Source organism: Ursus arctos, unplaced genomic scaffold (genome assembly GCF_023065955.2).
Source record: "Ursus arctos isolate Adak ecotype North America unplaced genomic scaffold, UrsArc2.0 scaffold_25, whole genome shotgun sequence".
NCBI classification, from domain to species: domain Eukaryota; kingdom Metazoa; phylum Chordata; class Mammalia; order Carnivora; family Ursidae; genus Ursus; species Ursus arctos.
The window spans coordinates 42253693-42276210 of NW_026622930.1; the positions used below are offsets into that span (position 1 = coordinate 42253693).

General features: G+C 46.6%; 1 protein-coding gene across 4 annotated transcripts in view; it reads left to right on the plus strand.

Moving 5' to 3' along the window:
- The first annotated feature begins 435 nt into the window (after window positions 1-435).
- The window catches only part of SAMD4A (sterile alpha motif domain containing 4A), a 206957-nt gene continuing 184874 nt past the window's right edge, over window positions 436-22518 (plus strand). The window contains exons 1-2 of one of the 4 annotated variants that reach the window (XM_026480350.4): window positions 436-705; window positions 1973-2595. In XM_026480350.4, the coding sequence (XP_026336135.2) occupies window positions 2400-2595 (196 nt within the window). In that variant the 5' untranslated portion in view covers window positions 436-705; window positions 1973-2399. Of the gene's footprint in view, window positions 706-1117; window positions 1268-1972; window positions 2596-22518 lie in introns of those variants that run through there. The other 3 variants (XM_026480351.4, XM_044377660.3, XM_057318719.1) reach the window with 3 other exon arrangements.

Genomic DNA, 22518 nt, shown 5'->3' on the forward strand with positions numbered 1-22518 from the left:
GCGGGCCAAGCCGATTTGCTACCCCCGGGCCCCAGTAGGACCCAGGGGTCACCCAAGTCGGCGAACCACATTCCCAAGGACGAGCAGCCGGTGGCAGCACCGCCCCCTCTCTAGCGCCCTTCGGGTCTTCTACTGCCTGCGCTCCCGCGGCTCTAGGGCCCCGATCTCTCCAGAACTCGCTGGCGGCCAGGGGAGGAATTCACTCGGACCCCTCCCCTTCCCCAAACTTCTTCCCTCTGCGGGGCCGTTCTTCTAACCCGACCCCTCCGCGCCATCCGGCTCCTCCCTCTCCGCTCCCCTCCCCTTTTCTGGTCCCCACTTAGGAATCCGGCCCCCCCACCCCCGTCGCCGGCCGGGTCCGGGGATCCTCCCCCCGACTCCCCCCGCGTGCCGCCGCCGCCGCCCGGGTTCCTCTCCCCCCTCTCGGGCGCTCCCTGCCAAGCCCATGATGTAATGGTGTATGTTAATCAGTAGCATGTGGGGAGCTCCGGCTCCGGCGGCTCAGTCCTCCGCGAGCCGACACCTGAGGCAGCAGCAGCGGCGGCGGCGGCGGCCCGGACCCGCAGCGCCGCACTCTCTCAGCGCCGCCCGCCCCGACGGCATGGCCCGCGGCCCGCGCTCCGGGCGCCCGCAACCTCGCTGAGAGCCGCCGCGGCCCCCGACCCACGCGTGGGGCCCCGAGCCGTCGGGATGAGCCGCGCCGAGGTGAGCGCCCCCACCCTTCCGACCCCGGGAGGGGATCCGCCGGTCACTGGGTCCCCTTCGCGAGAGACTTCCCCCTCTGCCCGAGAACTTCTGGGAGGCGGGAAGCGGGATGCCGGCAGCTAGCGGCCCCTCAAGGGCTGAGCCACTGGGCTCTTCTGTCTGCCGCTGGCGGCCACCCGGACAGGGATAGGAGTGGGGGAGCCCCCGAAGCTGAACTTTCTTCTTTGCGGTCGTTGGGGGGCGTGTGCGGGCGGCGTGGAGCCGCAGTCTCGGCGGAGCCGCCCTGCCTGCTGGGGGAAGCAGCGTTTCGGACTCGGACTGTCTCCGCGCTTGGCGCGCGCCCGGGGCCGTGCAGTCTTCGGCCTGGGAAGCGCGGGCGAGGCGCTGGGCCGGCCGGACCCGCCCGTAGGCGGTGGCAGCCAGGGCAGAATGCCTAAAGCACACACGCTCGTACACACAAACGCACACGCACGCACACATCTGATCGCTCTGGGCAAAGCAGGCCCTCGGAGACCTCCCGGGTGGGCTGGCGCGGCGCGGCGCGGGGGAGCCGGGGCTCCGGGTGAGCCTCCGCCCGCTGGGCGCGGAGCTTTGGGTGGGGAGTTTATTTTTGTCTCGAGCTGCTGCCGCGGCTGCTCACGGCCTAAATCCAGAGGGGCGCCTGGCGGTGGAGATGCTGGCTGTTGCTGTAGATGGAGCTGCAGCCGCTCGGCTGCTTCTCCGGGAGGAGGAGGAAGAGAGGAGGAGGAGGTGGTAGAGGAGGTGGAGAAGGAGGAGGAGGAGGTAGAGAAGGAGGAGGAGGAGGAGGTAGGGGAGGAGGAGGAGGTAGAGGAGGAGGAGGAGGAGGAGGAGGAAGGAACTCGGGCTGCTGCTGCCTCCGCCTCTGTTTTGCATTAGCCCCCACCCCCACCCCCGCGCCCCTTCGCAGCCGCATTGCAAGTTTTCCGCGCGAGGATCTGTTGCTGGTGCTGGCGTTTGCAGGCTCAGCCCTCGAGGCCACCCCGGGTGGGGTGTGTGGGGAGCACCAGCCGTTCGCAGCGGCAGCAACAGGAAGCCGTGGGGTCTCCTCCCGCACCTGGGAGGGAGGCTTCTGGCCATTCCCAGAACGTGAATAGCTCCTCTCGCGCATCCGGGTGCGGAGGGGGCTGCCGGAATTTGGGGGACCAAACCCTCCGTGGGGCGCCCCCCCGCCCCCTCTGATGCACTCGTTTCCCGGGCGCGCTCTCTCGCTGGCCGAGGTCTCACTGCAGCCTTTCTCTCCTTCCAGTGGTGATCGCCGCTCGGGAATGAGGGTGTGAAGGGTCCGAGCTGCCGCCCAGCGGGGAAGAGACCCCGGGACGCCGGAAATCACCATCCCGAAGCTGCGAGAACGGGGGGAAAAGAGAGCATTCTTTCAGTTTGTGTGCCTTGTGGGGAATTTTTTTTTAATCGTTATTTTTTTAAAAAAGAAACATTTCCGTGCTACTGTCTGTCATCATCTCTGGGGACATCAGCCAGAACCACCGGAACGTAACTGAAACCAGACGAGAGAGGCAGGAGCCGAGGCAGTACCTGCAGCGTCCGGGCACCAGAGCCACCTTGGAACGGGAACGCGTCTCCGGCGGCCGCGGGGCTGCGGTTCCGCCAAACTTTGGGGCGGGCGGGGCGGGTGGGGCGCCTAGGGGGCTTCGTAGACCGAGGGCCGCCCCCTAACCATGATGTTTCGCGACCAGGTCGGGGTGCTGGCGGGCTGGTTTAAGGGCTGGAACGAGTGCGAGCAGACTGTTGCGCTGCTGTCGCTGCTTAAGCGCGTGAGCCAGACCCAGGCCCGCTTCCTCCAGCTCTGCCTGGAGCACTCGCTGGCCGACTGCGCCGAGCTGCACGTCCTCGAAGGCGAGGCCAACAGCCCCGGTAAGTGCGCGGCCACGGCTGTCCCGCCTGTTACCCCCCCCTTCCTCCTTCCCCCACCCCCTCCTGCTTCCCAGCCTCCGGCCAGGGCCCCGCCCCCGGCCGCCTCCCAGCGGGTACACCGAGGGCCGGAGCCCGGGGCCCTTGGCATCTCACCCCCCCGCACCCCCCCCCCCCCGTCCCTGCCGCCCACTTACCTCCGCTGGCCGCTTTGGTTTTTTTGCCCACTGTCAACTCCTTCAGCCCATTCCGTGTGGTAGCCACGGTAGCATGAATGATTGATTTTTCTCTCATGCAGTTTCCTGGGAAATAAGTAAGTCAGATCACGTAGAGTCTGGATTTTCTGGGCTTTTTTTTTTTCCCCTTCTTCTTTTGGGCAACGTGGCTCTCTGGATTTCAGCAACACATGAGGAAGCCGGACTGCCCTTCAGAAAACCAAGCTTTGATTAGGCTGTATGAGGAATACATGGAAATTCAATTTTATTATTCATTTTCCCCCATGGATATTCCAGTTTCAGAGCTCTGTCTTCAGACTAAGATGCAGGTGACGCTACAGACTATTACGATGATATTTGCAGTTGTATTCTGTGGACTTATCAATCAGGACCTTAATGTATTGATATGGAGCTTGTAGAAAGGCTCTTATAAAGGGTCTCGGTGGAGAGCAGGCATGAATCAGGGTCCCTAATGCTTTTTGTTGAAAAACTTTACTGAATATAACAGAATTGTTTCATATTCCTCTGATAGTATTTACAGACATCTCAACTAGTATAGAAAGTGAATGTACAGGGAAGGTTCAGCAGTTTTCTGTTTGCTAGCTTGGGTGGTGACAGACTGAAATTATATCCTGGGGTGGGGAGGTGGGGGTGAGGATGGGGGATGGGGGAAAGGTCTGTTGGTTGTAATTTTGGATGGGGGAAATTCTTTCGTTCATGCTGCAGCAGGAGGGCGAACACGGCCCCCAGTGTTTACTGCAGAGAAAAGAATGCAGGGTCTTCTTCCAGCTGTTCCATGTTAAAGCCGCCAGCCTGCGAGACTCCGCAGAGGTCTGGGCTGCCATTTGATGACAAGGTCCAGTCCAGGGCAGCAGGGCCTGAGAGACACTAAAGTGAGTGAGTGTGCCGTCAGGGCAGCAAGAAGAGAGCTGGCCTCCTCCTTACTCCTCCTCCCTGGTATGGTGCTCATGAGGCTGAAAACCCTTGGATGGGAGGTTTCCATATATAGAATCATAGGCTGGAAATGAGCCGGGAAATCCTCACAGCCCTTCTCCTGACCAGACAGGACTGTACCCGGAGGTCCCTGTGCTGCCAGGTGTGGAAGGCCACACCGAGAGAGATGACACAGGCCCCACTGGGACTCAGCCTGAGCCCGAGCAGCCCACCCCGTTACTCACAGGGGTGGCGGTGGCGGGGTCCCTTCTGTTCAGTTCCACATTTATAAAGAGCTGAAGGGCCAGCCTCCTTCGTTAGGGTGTGGAAGCATAACTAGGAAAACCGGTGATCTACTCTCTTGACTTCTGTCCTTGATAGGACAGGGTAGCCTGGTTCAGCTGCTTGATTTTGTTTTCTCAAACCTGTTTGACAAACCAGGTTATGTAAATTTTCATGTGGTGTAGAATGCAGAGGATTTCAGTATACTAATTGATGTTGAATGCTTGCCTTCACTGCTTGTAGGGAATATTACAAATAATGATCATTATTCTTTCGGTGACTCAAATGTTAGAGCGACATTTTTGCCCTTTGACTTAAAGGAGACTTTTCCCCCACGTAGCAGCAGTTCAATAAGTGAAAGCATTCGTGTGTGGTGTAAAAAGAAGTTGCTTACTTTAAAAATCTTGCCATTTAATAAACCAAGAAAAAATGAACTTCTCTGAGTTTTTAAAAGTCACTTGGTAATTCCCCCCCCCAAGTTTTATTTTACTACCCTTATTTGTGTAATTACGTGTTCACGCTGCCAAATGTGGTAGACGTACCAGATCTAGAGACGTTCTGTAAGACACGGACCGTTTTCCAGTTTCTGAATTAATCATTCAACCTGGAGATTTTACTTCCTTGGAAAACTTTGCACTTGCTTTGTTGTGTGGCCAGGACAGACATTCGTTAGTAAGGTTGTGTGATGTCTCAATTTTGCTTCTATTTGGGCCTCATAAAGAGCACCACGATTTATCAGAGTCTATCCGTGTTTTGTGTATGGCTCTCTCACGTATCTGGAACCTAGCCAAGAACCAGGAAAGGGGCAAAAATACCTGCTCAGCAATCAGAATAGAGGGCAGAAAGTATGGGAGAATACTTCAAACCCTTTCTCAGAACATACTTACTCTTCCTTTAGGCAACAATCCTAACAATTTTTTTTTTAACGTGAAAAATAATCCATAGCATATTAGGGGTAGCACCTTTAGAATGGGATGGGGGGCTGCTGTAACCAGCACTGCAAGGTGACCCTAGACAGTTTGGCAACTGGGAAAGAGATAGAAACATTCTAACTTTAGACATAAGAATTGGGAGCAGAAACCCTGAAGGTTTGGGAATGTGAGGATAGGAACCCTCAGTTGATCTTGCAGGCATTATTCTGTAATAATGTAAATCAATAATTACTATTTACCGTGAATGAGAGTGAACTACCAAAAAGGGTATGTTTTTAAATACACTCTTTGAGAAGAGAGGGAAATATGCCATAAACTTTGAAAATATTGACACTCAAGATAATTAACCTCCGAGGCGGTTTTGGTGTGTAAAGCTCCTACCCATTCAGAAAACTAGGCTGTGTAGATGACTCATTCATTGGCTGGCTGAGGTTTCCTATACCAAAATCATCACGTATCACTTACTTTGTAATCATCAATTAAAAAACACATATTTCTTCTTGTGTTGAGAGATTTTAAACCTTGGTGAATGGGAACCAAATTCATATCTGAGGCATGATCTCAGTATAATAAAAAATTTAATTAGTCATAGTACGAACTTGGCTCTGTTTTCTCCAGGACTGACTTTAAGCAGAGAGAGATAATTTGTCATATTAAACGTGGTTTGTTTGAGATCTGTGGGATGTATTTTGATACTCACTTTTTAGTCTCTTAAATTTAGCGTTTATTGAGAATTTAGTGGTTCACTGGTTTATCCTTTGCCTCAGGTTCATGGTCATCTGAGATCCAAAAAAGTGGTTGAGTCAATCGCTATGGGTGTATGTGTGTGTGTTTCCCTCTAGATTTGATCAACGGGTATTGCTAATGATCAGCTTTCTAAGTAGGGGCTGATTTCTAGAAACCTCAAATCATAGATTGGTGCTCTTTCGCCACCAGCCCGGATTAACCTGGAGACTTCTGGCCAGTCTCAGTTTGTAGGTGGGTATTTCTGGGGCTAACAGGCACTTTGATGCATAAAAATGGCAAAAATGGAACCCACTGACTTTACTTGCAGCTTCCTAAAGAAAAATAGGTTGTGTGGCATTGTTTATTCCTGACTTTTGTCCTTTGGACTTGAAATATGTTTTGCAGTGGAAACAGTGTAACAAATGGATGTTCACAAGTGCAATCCATGAAAGACTTACAAAACAGTGCATACTTTGTGGGACAATTGCATATGTTTGTAGCAAATACATGGCAAAAAAGAGTGTTGCTTTACTTATACCTTAAACACAAGAGAAAAGATCATCTGAAATGGCAGTGCCTGCGACAAAACCAATTGTGGAAGCTGAACAAGGACCTGTGTGCCTCTTTACTTTCATTAGAGGGTGAAGATGTTGATTCTGTGAGTTTATGGTGTTTGGTTTCCATAGTGTAGGCATCCCATACCCCGAGTTGCTTCTTTAGATCACAAATGGAGTCAAAGGAAAGCAGAAGAATTGAGATTTTCCTGATGGGACTGGAGAAGATCTTGTGTTTAGCTCTTCCTTTCTCTTATTCATTCAGCATTCATTTCCTGACTGTCTGCTACTCTCCTGCCCCTGTGCTCTGCAGTGGGGAACACAGAGGTATCTTACTATATTCCAGAGCCTGGTCCATGGATACCCAGTGTTGAGTGAATGACTCCTACAGTATCATAGGTGCTGAAGCGTAGATACGGGAATAAGAAGGGTGGAGGCAGGGCTTCTGGGAGCATTGTGAACTTAGCAGCTAATTTTCTGGAGGAGTCAGAGAACATTTTACTGGAGAGGAGATATGTTTGAGTTGAATTTTGAAGGGTGAATAGGAGCTGGTTCAATATGTCCAAAGGATTATAGAGAGTAGGCGTGAAGGCATTTTTCAAGCAGAAGGGATAGCTTTGATAAAAATGTTGCCTTGTGAAAGGGCCTGTGCCGGAAATCGTGAGTTCACAGTGGCTAGAAGAGTACAGAATGCTGACCTCTTAAGAGGCTGAAGTTAAAACAGAAGCTGTGGGTGTGCGGGATTTTGCCAGCTAAGGTGTTTGGACTCAATCCTGCTGAGATGATAGAAAACCCAAGAAAGCTTTTAGGAAAGGAGTTAGAAGATGGAAGGGGTGTGTGAGTGTGTGTGTGTGTGTGTGTGTGTGTATTTGTACACTTTTGGGAAAGAGCACCTGGTATTTACATGATCCTCTGAGAGGCAAAAGTGGGAGAAGTGAGGTAAAGTTTGGTTGATTTCAGTTTCCGTGTTGGTCACCTGGTGGCATCATCAGCTCCGGGCAGCTTTGTTGCTCTCAGCATTGATCTGTGGGGGAGAAGAAAGGATTGATGTGGAGAAGAAAAGAAGGTATTGTCCAGGTGGGCATTTATTTATATCCATGGGCGGGCATATGTTGTAAAGGATTCTTAGAGTATGGATTTTGAAATCAGAGGCAATTAATTTCTGAGCCTCAGTTTTCTCATCTGTAAAATGGAGCTAATAAAACCCTGCTATTGTCCAGAAATTACTTGTTAATAATCCAGTGAGGACCTCTTCTATCCCCCAGGCTGAAATTTGCCTCTAATTTATGTGGCATTGCCTCTAGTGAATGTGGAATTTATATAAATAATGTTTTTGTAGATGACAGGAGCTCTTCTTATCTAAAGGATTATCAGGAAGAGAGTGGAGATGACTTGGCCCCCTGAGAAGAGACGAGTCTACCTCACTCCATCTTCTGCATGTCAGCTTTCTTCTATTCTTTATCACGTGGGGTCCTACAAAAATTCAGCCCTGGCCCACTGTTCCTACGTAACTTTTCAGCACGTTTGCCCCCTTCAGTTGGTGAATGTGAAAAGCGGAATCGTTTTGTTGATCGAGATGTATAAGGACCTTATATCTGAAGCGCTTTCCACTTAGGGTGTCATTTTCTGCGGTCGGTCTAGCAGGACGGGAGGCAGGTCACGCACGTTTAGTGCTCCCCGGTGTGAAGAACTTGGATTCGGTTCTTGAGCTCGGGTGCTCAAGGGCTTCAGCAACTGAGCGTGTGCTGTAAACAGGTCCCGCCAAGGCGAGTAAGAGGCAGACAACTTAGCAGCAGGCCAGTTGGTGTGTTTACGTTTGAATAAACAAAGCAGGGTGACATGAGGGTCACAAGGGCTTGAGAAGTAGCCGGAAACTTCCCAGTATATCCTGACAGGTGCGACTCTGAGGAGAACTGTGACAACGCCAGAGAAGGCAAATACCTCTCTTCCTTGACCCGAGGAGAGACCTGGAGGGTCGCATCTCCGAGTGAAGCGCTCTGTGAAGCTCACGTGCTGGGAGAGGTGTGGTGCTTTTTTTCTTTTTAAAATAGAGCTGTTGCTTTGAGTTCGTAGCGGGCTCCTTCCTTTCCCTTCCTCCTGATCATTCCTTCCACGGCCTTCCTGACTTCCACCAGTTCGCATAGATTAAGATGCAGAGTCTGGATGTCTCCTCTGAGCTAGTTTTTGCTTCCGTGGAAGCTGTCTAAGGCAAGGATCTCCCAAAGAAAGCAGAACTTCGAGCACGAGAGCCAAGCTTTCCCTCTCGGGGAGCTAGTCCAAGGCCAGGGCCTTGCTCCGAAGCCTGTACTCCAAAAGCCAGCGTGGGGTTTGGGACAAAGTGGCCTGATTTGCACGTCACTCTGTGGGACTCATAAGCTAGTTGTAGGCATTTGCTCCCACTCCACGTATGAACATGGTCAGTTTTCCTCGTCTTGGTTTACTAGGGGAAAAAAAAAATCAATCAAATAATTCAGCAAAGAGTATTGGATCAGAAACTGTGGTGCCAAGTTCCTCATCACAGATTCATTCACCGAATACCCTAGCAGAGACTGAAGTCCGTGTCAAAAGGTGAAGTCGGTGTAACGATTCTTCTCAGGGAACTTCCACTTGAGTTGTGGAGGTAAAACAAACATCAATATATATAACAGCTAGACCATAAACAGTTACTGAATGCTGGGGCTCCCACCAGAGAACGGACCTGGAGCTGAATGGAAGGGAGAGAACAGGATGGGTGGGTCGTCCAAGAAATACTGAGTGGAAGGAGTAAACCTGAATGTGTCGTTTGAAACGAGTCCTTTAAGGTTCACACACTTCTTGCCTTTGTAGTATCTCAAATGCAAGTTTTATAAAGGAGACCACACATATAGGGGGATTCCGTGCATGAGCCACATCAGGGGCAGGCTTCCTGGGCCTTTGAAGGATGGGTATGAGTGCGTTAGAGGTAGGGGAGCATGATGCCTCTTGTTCATCAGGAATGAATTCCTCAATGGAAGGAGCAATCCAAACACTTTTGTGATTTCTGACATTTGAAGGTAGGAAAATGAAACATCTGCTCGCCTAATATTTTTATCCCTAAAATTACCCATAAAATTATGAGGCTTAGTAACAGTTCTCTTGGCTCCTCCCCGCAGGATACCTTTGTATGTTACTTTGATTAGAACTAGTGTTCAGCAGAAACATTTTGAACACGTGTAGGAAAAGACAAAAGCGGCTTAAACTAGTTCTGAAAATATAATGTGCTTACCAGTCACGTGGGGATCTTGTTAAACTGAACACTCTGACTGAGGAGGTCTGTATTTCTAATAAGGCCCCAGGTGAGGCTGCTGCTGCTACAGGTCTGTGGCCCACTCTTTGAGTGGAAAGATCATAGACTTAGTGGAGGTGGAAGGTTATTTAGAGGTAATTGGTGCACTGGCTTTCAAGTTTTATGGATGTGTAGCAGAAGATTTTTGTTTGCTGCAGATGAAACTTTACACAAAAGCTTATGGGAAGTGGATGCCCCTCCCCCTTCCCACCCCCGACCCCAACTCCAAGGAGAGCAGTTTGAAAATCATCTCTGTCCAAGCCCTGTGATTTCTTCTCTTGGCTCAGAGGCATTCGAACCGTCTCTTCCAGCCCGAAATGAGTCTGGGTTTGAGGACAGCAGCGCTGGGCTCTGTTGTAACATTTCCCTGAGCTTTTTAGAGGTGCCCCTGCTGGAATTTCTGGGCATTCTAATGATCAGTGTCCCATGGAAAATGAGGCTCCAGGAGAGATGCATTTTTTGCTGATGCTATGGGCTGTAAAGTTGAGCTGGAAAGAGCAGGAATGTGAATTCCAGAGACCGGATGGGAGAGATCTCTTCCTCCTTCCCCGGCGCCCTCCCATACAGCACAATCATTGGAATTTCTGAGGCAGCTTATCCTGATCTGTCAGTAGAATTCAAGTGTTTGTGTGTGCGGCATAAACACACATAGAACATTGACTTTTATTGTGTACATTTCTGTCTGTGTGAGCATGTGCACCAAATGCGTGATAGAAATGCGTGACTAAAATGGCAATGCAGAACCACTTCTGAATTTCTGAAGAGCCTTAAAGGAATAGGGGAATCATGAAAGCCTCGAGAAATAGCACTGTCTCAGTTTGTAAAAGAAAAAAGGAGGGAGAAAGTAGGTTCTGTGCAGGGACCTGTGAAGTTAACACAGATCTGGTGGCAGATCCCAGAAGAGTAACTGAAACTTGATTTGCAGGTGTTTGGATGAGGAAGTAGGAAGTGGCCTGGTTTTCCTAAGAATGGGAAGCATGCGTCGGGGAGAACTAATGTCATTTCCTTTTTGGTGGGAGAGTGGGAAAGGAAGGGAGATAGCATACAAGAGACTTCTGTATTCCAGGCAGATCACAGGAATTCTGGTAGCCATCCCCTATCCGAATTTTAGCACGGCCTTTGACAAATCCCCTTGTTTCCTGCTGAATGAATGGAGATGTGGAGGCTGGGTCAGAGTCTAGTTATGTGGCCTTCAAGTGGCTTCAGTAACTGACGGGCAGGCCTCGCTCCGGCTCTGTCAGCCTTAGAGGAGGACTTTGGTGCCGTTCCTCGTTGCTCACGTGTTCTAGCTACATCGTTATTCATGCTGACGTGTGACTTAGCCTGGCGTCCCCAAGGAAGCAGAGCCCTAGGCAGGGGCTAGCGCTCAGGTGGTTTATTGAGGGCCCTGATCCCAGGGACAGGAGAGGGTGCTGCAGAGAGAAACAGAAGGAGGGAAAGCCAACGCAGGCGTATTTACCCAGCTTCACGGCCGCTGACTGTGCCTCAGAAGGGAGAGACAAGGTGGCATTTATCCATGGCTCCCCTCTCCCCTTGGTCAAGGGCTGCCCCAGGGTCCCAAGTCTCTGTGCTACCCGGTTTGCACATTGTGAGTGCTGAGCCTTTTCCAGGGTCCCACACAGTGGTGTCAGAGAAGCCACAAGGCAGAAGGCTAGAGAGAAGTGGTACAACTGAGGCACGGTGCTGTCAGGTTGTACCGGCCCCAGGCTGGTGGCTACCACAAGGACTAGTGTCAGCCGTGCTGAGAAGGTGTAGTTACCAAATCCACGGATGAACCTAGAGGGGCAGCTGGGGGCCTGATGACAGATTCGTGAGCCAAAATACTTGCATAGAACAGGATGACTATTAAATCTCCGTAAGCAGAGCCCCTACGTTTGTGTCCCCGAGTCCTCCGCTGGAAGAGGCACGGCCCCGCGGTAGCAGGCACGAGAAGGACTTCTGGCTTTAGCAGACTTAGAGTTTAGAAGGAATAATGGCACGATGCGGTTGCCCCCAAAGCCACTAAACCTTTAATAATGCATTGTATGTATAATATGGTATATAGTAATATTGTCTTCAGAAATAGGTCCTCTCTGCCGGCCAGACTGGCCCTTGAGTCCGGGGAGCAGTTCTGGTGCACACTTTGAGGGAGATGGACAGGTGAGGACGTGGCCAGAGGAAAGAGGATGGTGGGGCACTTGAAGAACTGGGGGAACATTTAGGCTGGAGAAAAGGTGGGCAGAGAACATGACAACTGTCATTGGTCCCTTGAGAGTCTGGCTTGGAGTTGAGGGCTTCAATTCTGTATCTGCGTAGAGGGTAGTATCTAGAAGCTGACGTGCCTTTAGCTCAAAGTAAAGAAAAGCTTTGTGACGATTAGAGCTCCCGGACAGGGGCTTCGGCTGCCGTAGGAGGCAGTGGCTGGGCTCTCACCAGAGGTGGGCAAGCATTCAGAACAGCGCCGGGCACCGAATAATGCTTCTAAATAAGACTGGCTCCTGGTTACCGAGTGCCTGCTCTGCGCCAGGCACGTTACTGAATTCTTTGCATCCATTATCTCATGTCTGCGTCCCAACGGCCCTAGGAAATGAGGTAGGAACTGTCATTATTCCATTGGTCAGGGAGGAAACAAGCAGTCTGACTTTCATACTATGCCACGTGTTTCTCCACTGTAGGGACGCCGTGGGTTTCTTTAAAAAAAGAAACTGTGACCTCTTTGATGACCTCCAAAGTTCCTTCTAACCTTAAGATTCTGTGCCTTAGGCGAATCAGGAATAAAGACAAGAAAACAAAGCTGTTGGGAGCAGAGGAGAAAGAGGGAGAGACAGTATGAGTGAATGATGAAGGGTGGTCTTAAGAGTCTTCTTCAGATTCTTTCCAGTGGATTCCTTCTGTACTTCTTGGCCTGTTGGTGCCCCCCGATTTGTGCCTTTTGTTTAAGAAATATGTAGAGTGATTTTCTTTTCTTTTTTGAAGTAGGCGGTGAGGGGATGCTCCATCACCTTGATGAGCAGGGCCACCCTGTTTAAGAAAAGATGTAATGAGCTGAATGGGATCTTGTTTCTTTTGCGTCACACAAGATCCGTGATAAAGCCCTGAGAGTGTCAGTCATTTATTAGCAAAGGTAACTCATAATTGCAATCTCTACCTCCAAATCTTTTTTTGTTTTCTCCACATGGTTCTAAAAGTGACCATAGGATATATTTTTTGTAGGGTAATAGCTATCTTTTCTTTCTTTTAAAAAAAGTTTTTAAAGACTATTTATTTGAGAGAGCGAGTCGGGGCAGAGGAAGAGGGAAAATCAGGCTTTCCGCTGAACAAGGAGCCCAATACCAATATGGGGCTGGATCCCAGGACCCTGAGATCATGACCCCAGCCAAAGGCAGATGCTTAACCCGCTGAGCCACCCGGTGCCCCTCTTTCTTTTTTTTAAAAAGCACTTTCTATGTGTCGGGCACTGTGCAGGTGGCTACACATATACAGAACTGCTAGCTCCAGTTATCGAACGGATGAATGATACAAAGAAACAGAATTAATGGTTATAAAAATTAAATGCACTATATCGTAGTAATTAGATAGTGTGCTTGTGACCCAGAGTTTAGCACATAGTAAGTGCTTATTAACTGGCTTCAAAATTATGTAAATCCACAAAGTAGATCTTATTTCCATTTTCCAGATGAGGGAGCTTAGGTTGAGAGGGTACTAAGGTCCCTGAGGTGTTTCTGATCCCAAAGCCCGTGTTGGATCCTCACTACCACCTGAATGCCGCAGGGCTCTTCCAGTTCTTAGGTAAATAAAAATGTTGGCGGTTAAATGAAAAGAATGTAAGGATATTTAATGATAATTTTAGTAGGTTTCCCTCTAACATTTTAGAAATCTAATCTTGGAAGAATTCTTTTTGGCTTGTCCATTTTTTTTTTTTAAAGAGTTTATTTATTTATTTGACAGAGATAGAGACAGCCAGCGAGAGAGGGAACACAAGCAGGGGGAGTGGGAGAGGAAGAAGCAGGCCCATAGTGGAGGAGCCTGATGTGGGGCTCGATCCCAGAACACCGGGATCACGCCCTGAGCCGAAGGCAGACGCTTTAACCGCTGTGCCACCCAGGCGCCCCTTGGCTTGTCCATTTTAATCCTATGTGTAGCTTGATACGGCTTGGCTGCTTCTTTCCATTGGCTTTTTTTTTTTTTCTTTAATTAGTGAGAAGCATCGATTCAGACATTTCCCTTCCTGTAAGGAAGACTCGTGGAACGGAGGCTTCTGCCACCTGTGCATGAACAGGCAGGACCTGGGGAAGGAAACAGGCTCTGCAGGCTGCAGAGAGGAAAGAATGAGGAATGTGTTATCTAATAGCTCATGGCATCCTTGACGTTGACAAACTAGCAATTGATGAGCTGGGTCAGAATCTCCTTAGGATCTGGAGTTGGGCAAAGCACCAACTTGAGGGCTGTAAATCAAAACCAGCTCTCCCATTGTTTGTAAATGGTGGAAAATTTCTGAAGATTAGTTTAGGAAAACATATGTTACAGTTGGCGTAAGAGTGAGTCCTGCTTCTTTCATTTTCTAACAGCATAAAATTCAGGAGGTGGGAGAGACTTTATCTATGGCAGCCCCTCTTTTGAAGATTTGGGAGGACTGAGGTCAGCTGGGGGTACTTGCCAGTGGGAAAGGTCTGGTGTTACTTCGGTCGCTTTCCGACCATCTGTGACCTAGACCTTGGTATCGCACCACCTTTCTGTGGCTGCCACGGTCACCCCGTTCAAGGATTATTTGCTGCTGTGTTTACCTGAGTGTCAGGGCTATTCATCATGTTGGTCTCCTCAAAGTCATGTCCACAACTCCCTCCTTTTCGTTTCGTTACTCCCAGTAAAGCACAGATTCGTTTTTATTGGAAGATGATTGGCATTCGTATTTTGAAATACCAGAGAGTTACAGCGTAGAATGGTTTGGCTTTATTTTAGCATCATCACAGTTCCCTAATGTCCTCTTGTTTTCGGGGAATCTGGCTCGGCCGCTCTGGAGTCACTCGAAATCCCAGCAGAGAGCCGGGAGTTGTTCATGCCTGTCCCGTGCCTGGGGGACGGATCTCATTCACTGGTTGGGGAAGCAGTTTCTGTGCATGGTGATGTGGTGGACCAAGCACGGCTCCTCCCGAGGGGGTCCCCCGGCCCCTTAGGGCTTGCTGCCACCCTGCAGGTACGCCCTTTGCAGCACCAGTCACAGGGTGTTGTCACTGTCCACCTTCCAGGCTAGCCTGCGTCTTCCCCACTTTCGCCTGCCAGCTCCTAATAGTGTGCTCGGCGCCTAGGTGGTCTCAGTATGTTTTGTCGAAAGAATGGTGAATGAGTACAAAGAAATTTAACTCCTAGCCGTAGCCCACAAGGGGTTTACATCTCGGTTGTGAGGAAAACCTAACCGCAAAAAGATTTAATAATAAAATAGGACATGATGATAATCCCACTGCTGGTACCAAGAGGTACGTGATAAAGGCCAGATGAGATGAGAGAAATAGATGCTGTCACTTTTCAGTCCCTTCCAGAAGCCCCGGGTTGGGCTCTTGGCATCCTTTCTTAGAAGTGTGTCACCTTGTAAACGTTATTTAAATTCAGAACCTCCGTTTCTCATCTGTGAATGGAGCTACCCCTCTGCAAGTCACAGGGCTACTACCAGGACGAAACAGGGTTATACATGCATATGTAGGACTCTGTAAACCGCACCCCCTTATACAAATCCAGGCTGGCATTATTCTCAAAGGACTCATGAAACAGAGGGATACGAAATTATGAATGTGAGTGTTTAAAAGGTCTGGGAAAAGATAAGCATGGCTTCTTTCTCAGAGCTTTTGCTCATAAGCGAGATTCTCTTGGTGAACACTGGCCACCTCTGGGCCTGGAAAAAGGCCTGAATCTGATGATTCGGTCAGGACTTAGAGCCTATGGCCTGCAGTCCCCACAGCCTGGCCGGGCTGTAACTTTGGTCAAAGTTCCGTCTGTGTCCACTTCCATCCTTTCAGTTGGTTAGATCATTGGGTGCATTCTTTTTGAGTATGAAGGACTCAGATGTCAGGGCTAAAGAAGGTCTTTTGGGGAAAGCTACCTAAAATGCTATGTTGTGACCATCGTCCTCCTGCCTGCAGATATTACCGTATGAGTGTCCATGAAGTCACTGAAGGCTCAGGGATTCTATGCACAAATCGGCAGGTCTGGATTCTTTAAAAATTTGTGATAATTACAGTTTCAGTTTGGTTTGGTTTGGTTTTATTATTAAAGAAGTAACTCCTTATAAATCCACCTTAAAACCATTTAGTGGGAAACCTTTGCATATTTTTGTATACCTCAGCTAAACAAGAAAATAATTATGCTTGGCTTTTTATGCTTTAATATTACTTCCGCCTTTACCTGTAGCCGAACAAGTGTTAGTTGGAAAAGGAGAATGGTTTCTTGTCATTTGTTTTTAACAAAACCTCCCTATTCTCACATTTCCTTTTTGCGGCAGAATGAGCTGTGTTAGCACATTTTCCGGATTACTGTGGTACTTGCAGATGATCTGAGCACAGTTAAAATATCGAAATCGTGAGCTTGAAGGTCGAACTTGAGCCTCCGATATTATGCTGAGGGGGGGGAGTGGTTACATGGAAATAATTGTGGTGTGTATACGTTGAGTTCATGGTATTGTAGATAGAAATAATTTGGAGGTGAATCGCTGCTGTTGGTTTTCTTTAAGACTCTCCTTTTCTCATTGAGAGAGGGTGAGACTCCAAGAGGGAGAGCAGGAAATGCCTGGATATTTTGTCAAACAACTCGAGAGTTAAAATGGCAAGTGGTGTTCATCAGCTATGGTTTGGTCCTTGGATAGAGTGAACATGGGTGTGTGAAGGCAAGAAAAGGAGGTGCCCCATGGTCCCCGGTGCTCCCACACCCCCTCTACACATCACCAGCTCAACACCTAGCACGCTGGATTGCAATTACTGCGTTAGCTGAGGAACTGTTCTGGAGTAGAGGAAACCTACAGTGAGGGGACAGCTAAGTGCAACATGGGGTTCTGGATTGGGGAAAAAACAATGCCATAAAGGATAGAGGGACAGTTGGTGAAATTTAAATGTGGACTCTATCTATTATAGAGGATAATGGGGATAATATTATACAATTTTAAATTTCCTTCATAAAACTATACCTTGTTCACATCAGAAGATGTCCTTATTATTAGGAGACGCGTACTGAAATGTTTTGGGATAAAGGAACATGATGTCTGCAACTTACTCTCAAACGGTTATATGTAAGGTGACAAAGATGAAGAATTAGTGAATCTTGGTGAAATGGATATGAGAGTACATTTTTTAAAAATAAAAAGTTCAAAATGTTTACCTTTTTATATCAATATCCTATATTGGCACGTTGGCTCCCAGAGGGAAGGGCCTGTGCTTAGAGACCGTTGCATGGCTGCCAGATTAAATATAGGGCATCCAGTTAACTTGGAATTACAGATACCCTGTGAATTCATGGGGGCATACTGATAGCGAGTATAGTGCTAAAATACTCTTTGTGGTGGGTCTGCAATTCGAAGTTAACTGGGGGTCCTGTATTTTCGTTTGCTGTATCCAGCAACTCTGTCCTGGACGAACAATGCCCCTAGTACCAGCAGAGCGAGTGACCCCTCGGAGGTGCTCCTCCGTTCAGGGAATGAATGATGTGTCTTTTCAGAATTCTATTCTGTAGCTCTTAGATAAAACCCATTGTGTCTGAGCATGGAGCTGGGACTTAACCTGTTCTTGGACATGACCTCTTCCTTGTCCTTCTCTCTTTGAATGATCTTTTCTCTTGGAGCTGCTTCAAGCTTTCTCCATTTCGCTGTCACTGGTGGAGTCAGCCGGGTTACATTTTATACTAAGTTACCCACATCCTGACACTCCTGACAGTTTTAAGATCTTCTCCGCACACACTTGAGTAGAATGGATACTGGAATCTATTTTGACAGCTGTTGGAAATCTAGGCTGTTGCTACAGCAGGCTAAGGAGGTTATTTGTAACACTGACATTATTCAGTGAACTTTTGGAAAAGAGGTGCACACTGCTCAGGCAAATAGTATTTTATAGAATTTTAATGATTAAGATGTTCACAGTTAAATTATGAAATATAATGGTCTTAGAAATTATACGCTTTGTAATAGTTTCCGTTAATTTTCCCCCACCGATGTAGTAATAGTGTATTACAATGTTCTCGATTACCAGTGCCCTTTAAAATGCAGGTGTGGAGTCTTTAAATACAGCTAGTTTATTGCCAGCTGTCCCATTGATAACCTTCCCCTTCAAAGTGACCTTTGAGCAATTTCATAAAGAATGAATATTTATAGTATTTTGTCGTTGAGCTGCTAAAAGAGGGGTCTATGCAAGTAACAGGTGGCTTCAGTTGGCCTGCTTTCACTGAAATGCGATTCAAATAAAGCACAGCATTATTTTACCATTGGAATTGTGATTAAGTGCTAGACTGACTTCATCTTTGGCAAATTGTATTTCAGTGTTGAGGTTTGGGTTTAGGGTGGGGTGTCTTGCATGTGCGGGAGTTGGAAAGACATAGCAGCTGAGGGATAAAAAACATCCAGGGTCTTTATGCAGCAGAGGAATTTTTACCAGAGGAACTGTTCTACTGTGCTTTAGGCTTAAGGGCAACTGTTCAGATTAACCCTCTAGACTTGAATTTTCTTTTATCTTGGGTCCAAAGCACTGAAGAAGGCTCTGTCAAATTAATGATCAGTACAGGGCTCAGCACATAGTGGGCACTTGAAGTAAAATTTGTTCGATGGAATGAACTAGATAATTATGTTTGGGTTATTATCGAACTTTTAATACGATTTAATTACTTGAAATAGAAGATCTTTCAGTTACTGCCCTTTACCCAATTGCTTGGCAACACAATTGTTAACATGTTTTCTGATTAAAATAAATGTTCCAAGCTAAGTTTATACTAGATCAGATTATAATATAAAGAATTAGAAGCGTTAAATGGATGAGATGGAATTTGACACAAAAGCTATTACTGAGAAGTCTATTTTATTAAGTATACTTTCTCCTGTGTCTGAAAAGATTTATCGAATTGTGCAAATCAGGCCCTAGCAAATTGGGTAGAAGAGTTCTTAAAAATACAGCATTCTTGGAAGAATTGCATTGCTATGATAGAAAAATTGAAAAGGGGAGAAAATCACGTACGTAGTACCTATGATCCTGTTTTTTCTTTTATTGAATTCATTTTGTCTTCTTTCCTAGCACAAATGCACAAATAAATGTGTTGACACACATACACAAAATTAGGACCACATGAGCATACTGTAGTAGTATATATGTGTTTATGTGCCGTTCTGTGGAAAAATCTACTTAAACTGCCTGTTTAAACTTAATTTATCATTCGTATATTACTGCATTGCCATGAATTGTCTTACAACAATAGTTTTAGTGACTGTATAGCATTTCACGGTATGGTTGTGCCTTCCATGGTCATTTAGGTTATTTCCAGTTGCTTGCAGTGCTGCGATAAACATCCTTTAAAACATGGTTATTACTTTGGATCTATGCCTGTAAGTGTAATTTCTGGATCTCACACTCTTAAAATTTTGTGTATGGTGTGTTAATCGTATCATCCTTCTGAAAGTTTGGCCCAGTGAACGTTCCTGTGAACATTTAAGTATTGACTTTCTGTACACTTTTTTCTACAATGGCTATCATCCAAAACAAGCAAAAGACATCTTTTTGATAGGCTCTTATTTTTAGGTGCATTTCTTTGATGGTATTTTTCCTATATTTATGGTCCTGTTGTAGTTTTTATTCTGTGTCTCCTTTTCCATGAGGGCATCTGTTTTTATTTTCTTATTTATTTATTTATTTATTATTTTTTTTTTTTAAAGATTTTTTTTTAAATTTATTTATGTGACAGAGATAGAGACAGCCAGTGAGAGAGGGAACACAAGCAGGGGGAGTGGGAGAGGAAGAAGCAGGCTCATAGCAGAGGAGCCTGATGTGGGGCTCGATCCCATAACGCCGGGATCACGCCCTGAGCCGAAGGCAGACGCTTAACCGCTGTGCCACCCAGGCGCCACTTACTTTCTAATTTATGAGCACTTCTTACGTATGTTTTTTTTCCTTTCCGTTCTTATAGTGTGACTCTGCTGGGAAGTGTTAAATTTTGATGCAGTCTGTTGGTAGGAAAACAATTTTTGAGAACAAGTGATATTGCTATCAAAAGCTTATTTTTCTCCCCCTGTGTGGTGTCATTTAGTTTTCCAGAAGGAAGGGAGAGGAAATTGCTCAGTTTTACTTTAATCCTCTCAGGAAGGTTTTAAGTTATTAAGATGTATACAGCTTATATATTAACAGTCAAGACGTTTCTGTATTTGCACTGTCTGTCTGAACAGTACGTCAAAGAGCTCAAATTAGTACTTTACCCTAGAAAGTTCTCATTTTAGAGTTTGGTCTGTTTTATGCCAACTTTAGACATCAGAGGTGGGACACACTAGAGGTGGGACAAAGGTTAGAATGGATCAGTGATTTATTGTGTGTGAAATTTTCTAAAGACAGACTAATTTATGTACTCATCTATCAGGAATGCCTAGAGATGGATAGAAACAATGACAACTGTGGACCTTTCAAAACTTATGGTTTTCTGATTCATAGACACCTGTTAGGTCAAAAAGCTTCATTTCTTCACTCCAGTATGTGGAATCTTATAGCCATATGTAGTATGGATACTTATGTTGGATTTTCCACGTTGATATTTTTCTGGTCTATTCTGCATCAAACTTATGTTACCAATTTAACTGGCAAGATTGAACTGTAAGCAAATTTATTTGAGGCCAAATGATATTAACATCAGTTAGAGCCAGTGATTCTCAATATGGGGAGGACATAGGTCCTTCCAGGTGGTAATAAGGTGGCTTGTGTTATTCATTTATTCAAAAATTTTATTTTGTGTCTATTCAGAACTGTTCTTTTTGGGGAAGGAACACATACTGTGTTAGAAGATGAAGATACAGCTGTATTCAAGGCATAGCCTCTTCCTTCCATCATCAAGTCCATTCCTTTGATTTTTTAATCATAATATATCTTAACTTTAGTTTTCAAATAAGACAGGAGTTCCCTTTGATTGCTCTTTCCTTAGATGTGTGCATGGGTCACTTCTTCACGTCCTTCAGCTCTTCACAGTCTCAAGAGAAGCCTTCCTGACCACCCTCTCTAAACGCCTTGTCCTGATTTATCGTATGTTAGGCATGATGTCCATCACTGTAAGATGTATTACATTTTGTTTCTGTCATTGAAACCCCAACCCTAGAATGTAAAGCCCGTGAAAGAAGGGTATTGTCAGTTTTGTTGACTGCTTTTCCCCAGCATCAGAAGGAGAACATCAAATATTGCAGGCATGCAATAAATATTTGTTGAATGAATTATTTCACTGAATATTTCCATGCCTGTGGTGTGGTTGACACTATGGGTGGTAAAAAGTGCTATGAAGAAAAATAAAGCAGGTTAAGGAGACAGAGAGTTCTTGAAAATGTCTGTTTTCAAAGGGCCTGGGTTATAAAAGGTGGGAAGATGCTGATAAGGCAACCTTATCTTGCCTTTTCTTTCTCCTGAGTGTCTTTGAGTCCTCCCCCCTCCTCTCCTCTAGCCTGTCATGGCCACTCTGTCAGCCATGGTGAGTCTCTCAAAGGAGTCACACCACATTCTTTTCATGCCTCACTCCAAGTTGACCTTCCCACTTGAATGGCATGAAAACCCAAATGTGGTCAACTCTTGAACATCGTACTTCCCAGACGCCCGGGTAACAGGCTTTGTAGTAGTTAGCTCCTTCCAGAAGTAGCCAAAGGCTACGTTAGGGATTGATAGATAGTCAGGTGTTAGTAAGCCTTCACAGATCCTTTTATTATAGTTTTCATTTTCTGTTCACATGGTTCTGAACTTAATTTCTTTGACAGATGCATCATAGATTCGTCTCTTTCACTCAGTTGTGTAACTTGTCATTCAAATCTTCCAAGATCTCAGTTAGCATATCTCAAAGGCAGAGGAGTAGCACCCCAGAGAGGATGGTTGAGGGGCTATTTTTTCGGTGATCACCGTGACTGGATTTTAGCACCTGATGCAAGAGTACCCAGCATCCTACAATGCAGGAGATAGCCATGCCCTAGAGAAATTGCCCTGTCCAGAATGCCAGTGGTACCCCAGCAAGAAATGCTGATTCTATCCCCATGGTTTTCAGCAAGACTGGTTGTGGTCTTTGGGGGGGGTCCTTTAGAAATTTGTGGGATGCTGTTGGTTTTCACAGCATTAAGGGGTGGTTTACTAGTGGCATTTAATGGGCGGGGCAAGTGATGCCAGAAGCCCTGCAATGCACAGGGCACTCACCCACCCCGGAGAATTGCCCCACATCCCCCTTGACATTCAAATGTCCACCAGGCAACAGAGATGTGAAAAGCCCTATTGATGATTATCAGAGACTATAACCAACTCTGTAAGAAAGGTGTGGTTTTTTGCACTATTTAAGTAGATGGAAGTGTGTATTTATTTTCTTTGAGGCTTTTTTTTTTAATGATTTTTTATTATATTATGTTAGTCACCATACAGTACATCCCCGGTTTCCGATGTAAGGCTCGATGATTCATTAGTTGTGTATAACACCCAGTGCACCATGCAATATGTGCCCTCCTTACTACCCATCACCAGTCTAGAATTGCTTCCCACGTTGGCACCATGACTTGTGGTTTGTAATTGGCATATATGTCAGCATGTGTGGCTTTGCATCGCGATTGTAGCATAGGGGCAAGGATCTGACCGCTTCGTTATGTCTTCTAGAGATCTCGTGCCTGAAAGGGTACATATTATAATGTCTGTTACACAGTTATAAGTTATTTTCCTCTTATTTCTTTTTTATATCATAGCTAGGCCATAACATTGATTTCCTAGAATTATGTGTGGCTTAGATTATGTTATCTGTGATTTTCATTACAAGATTATAAAAGGGGC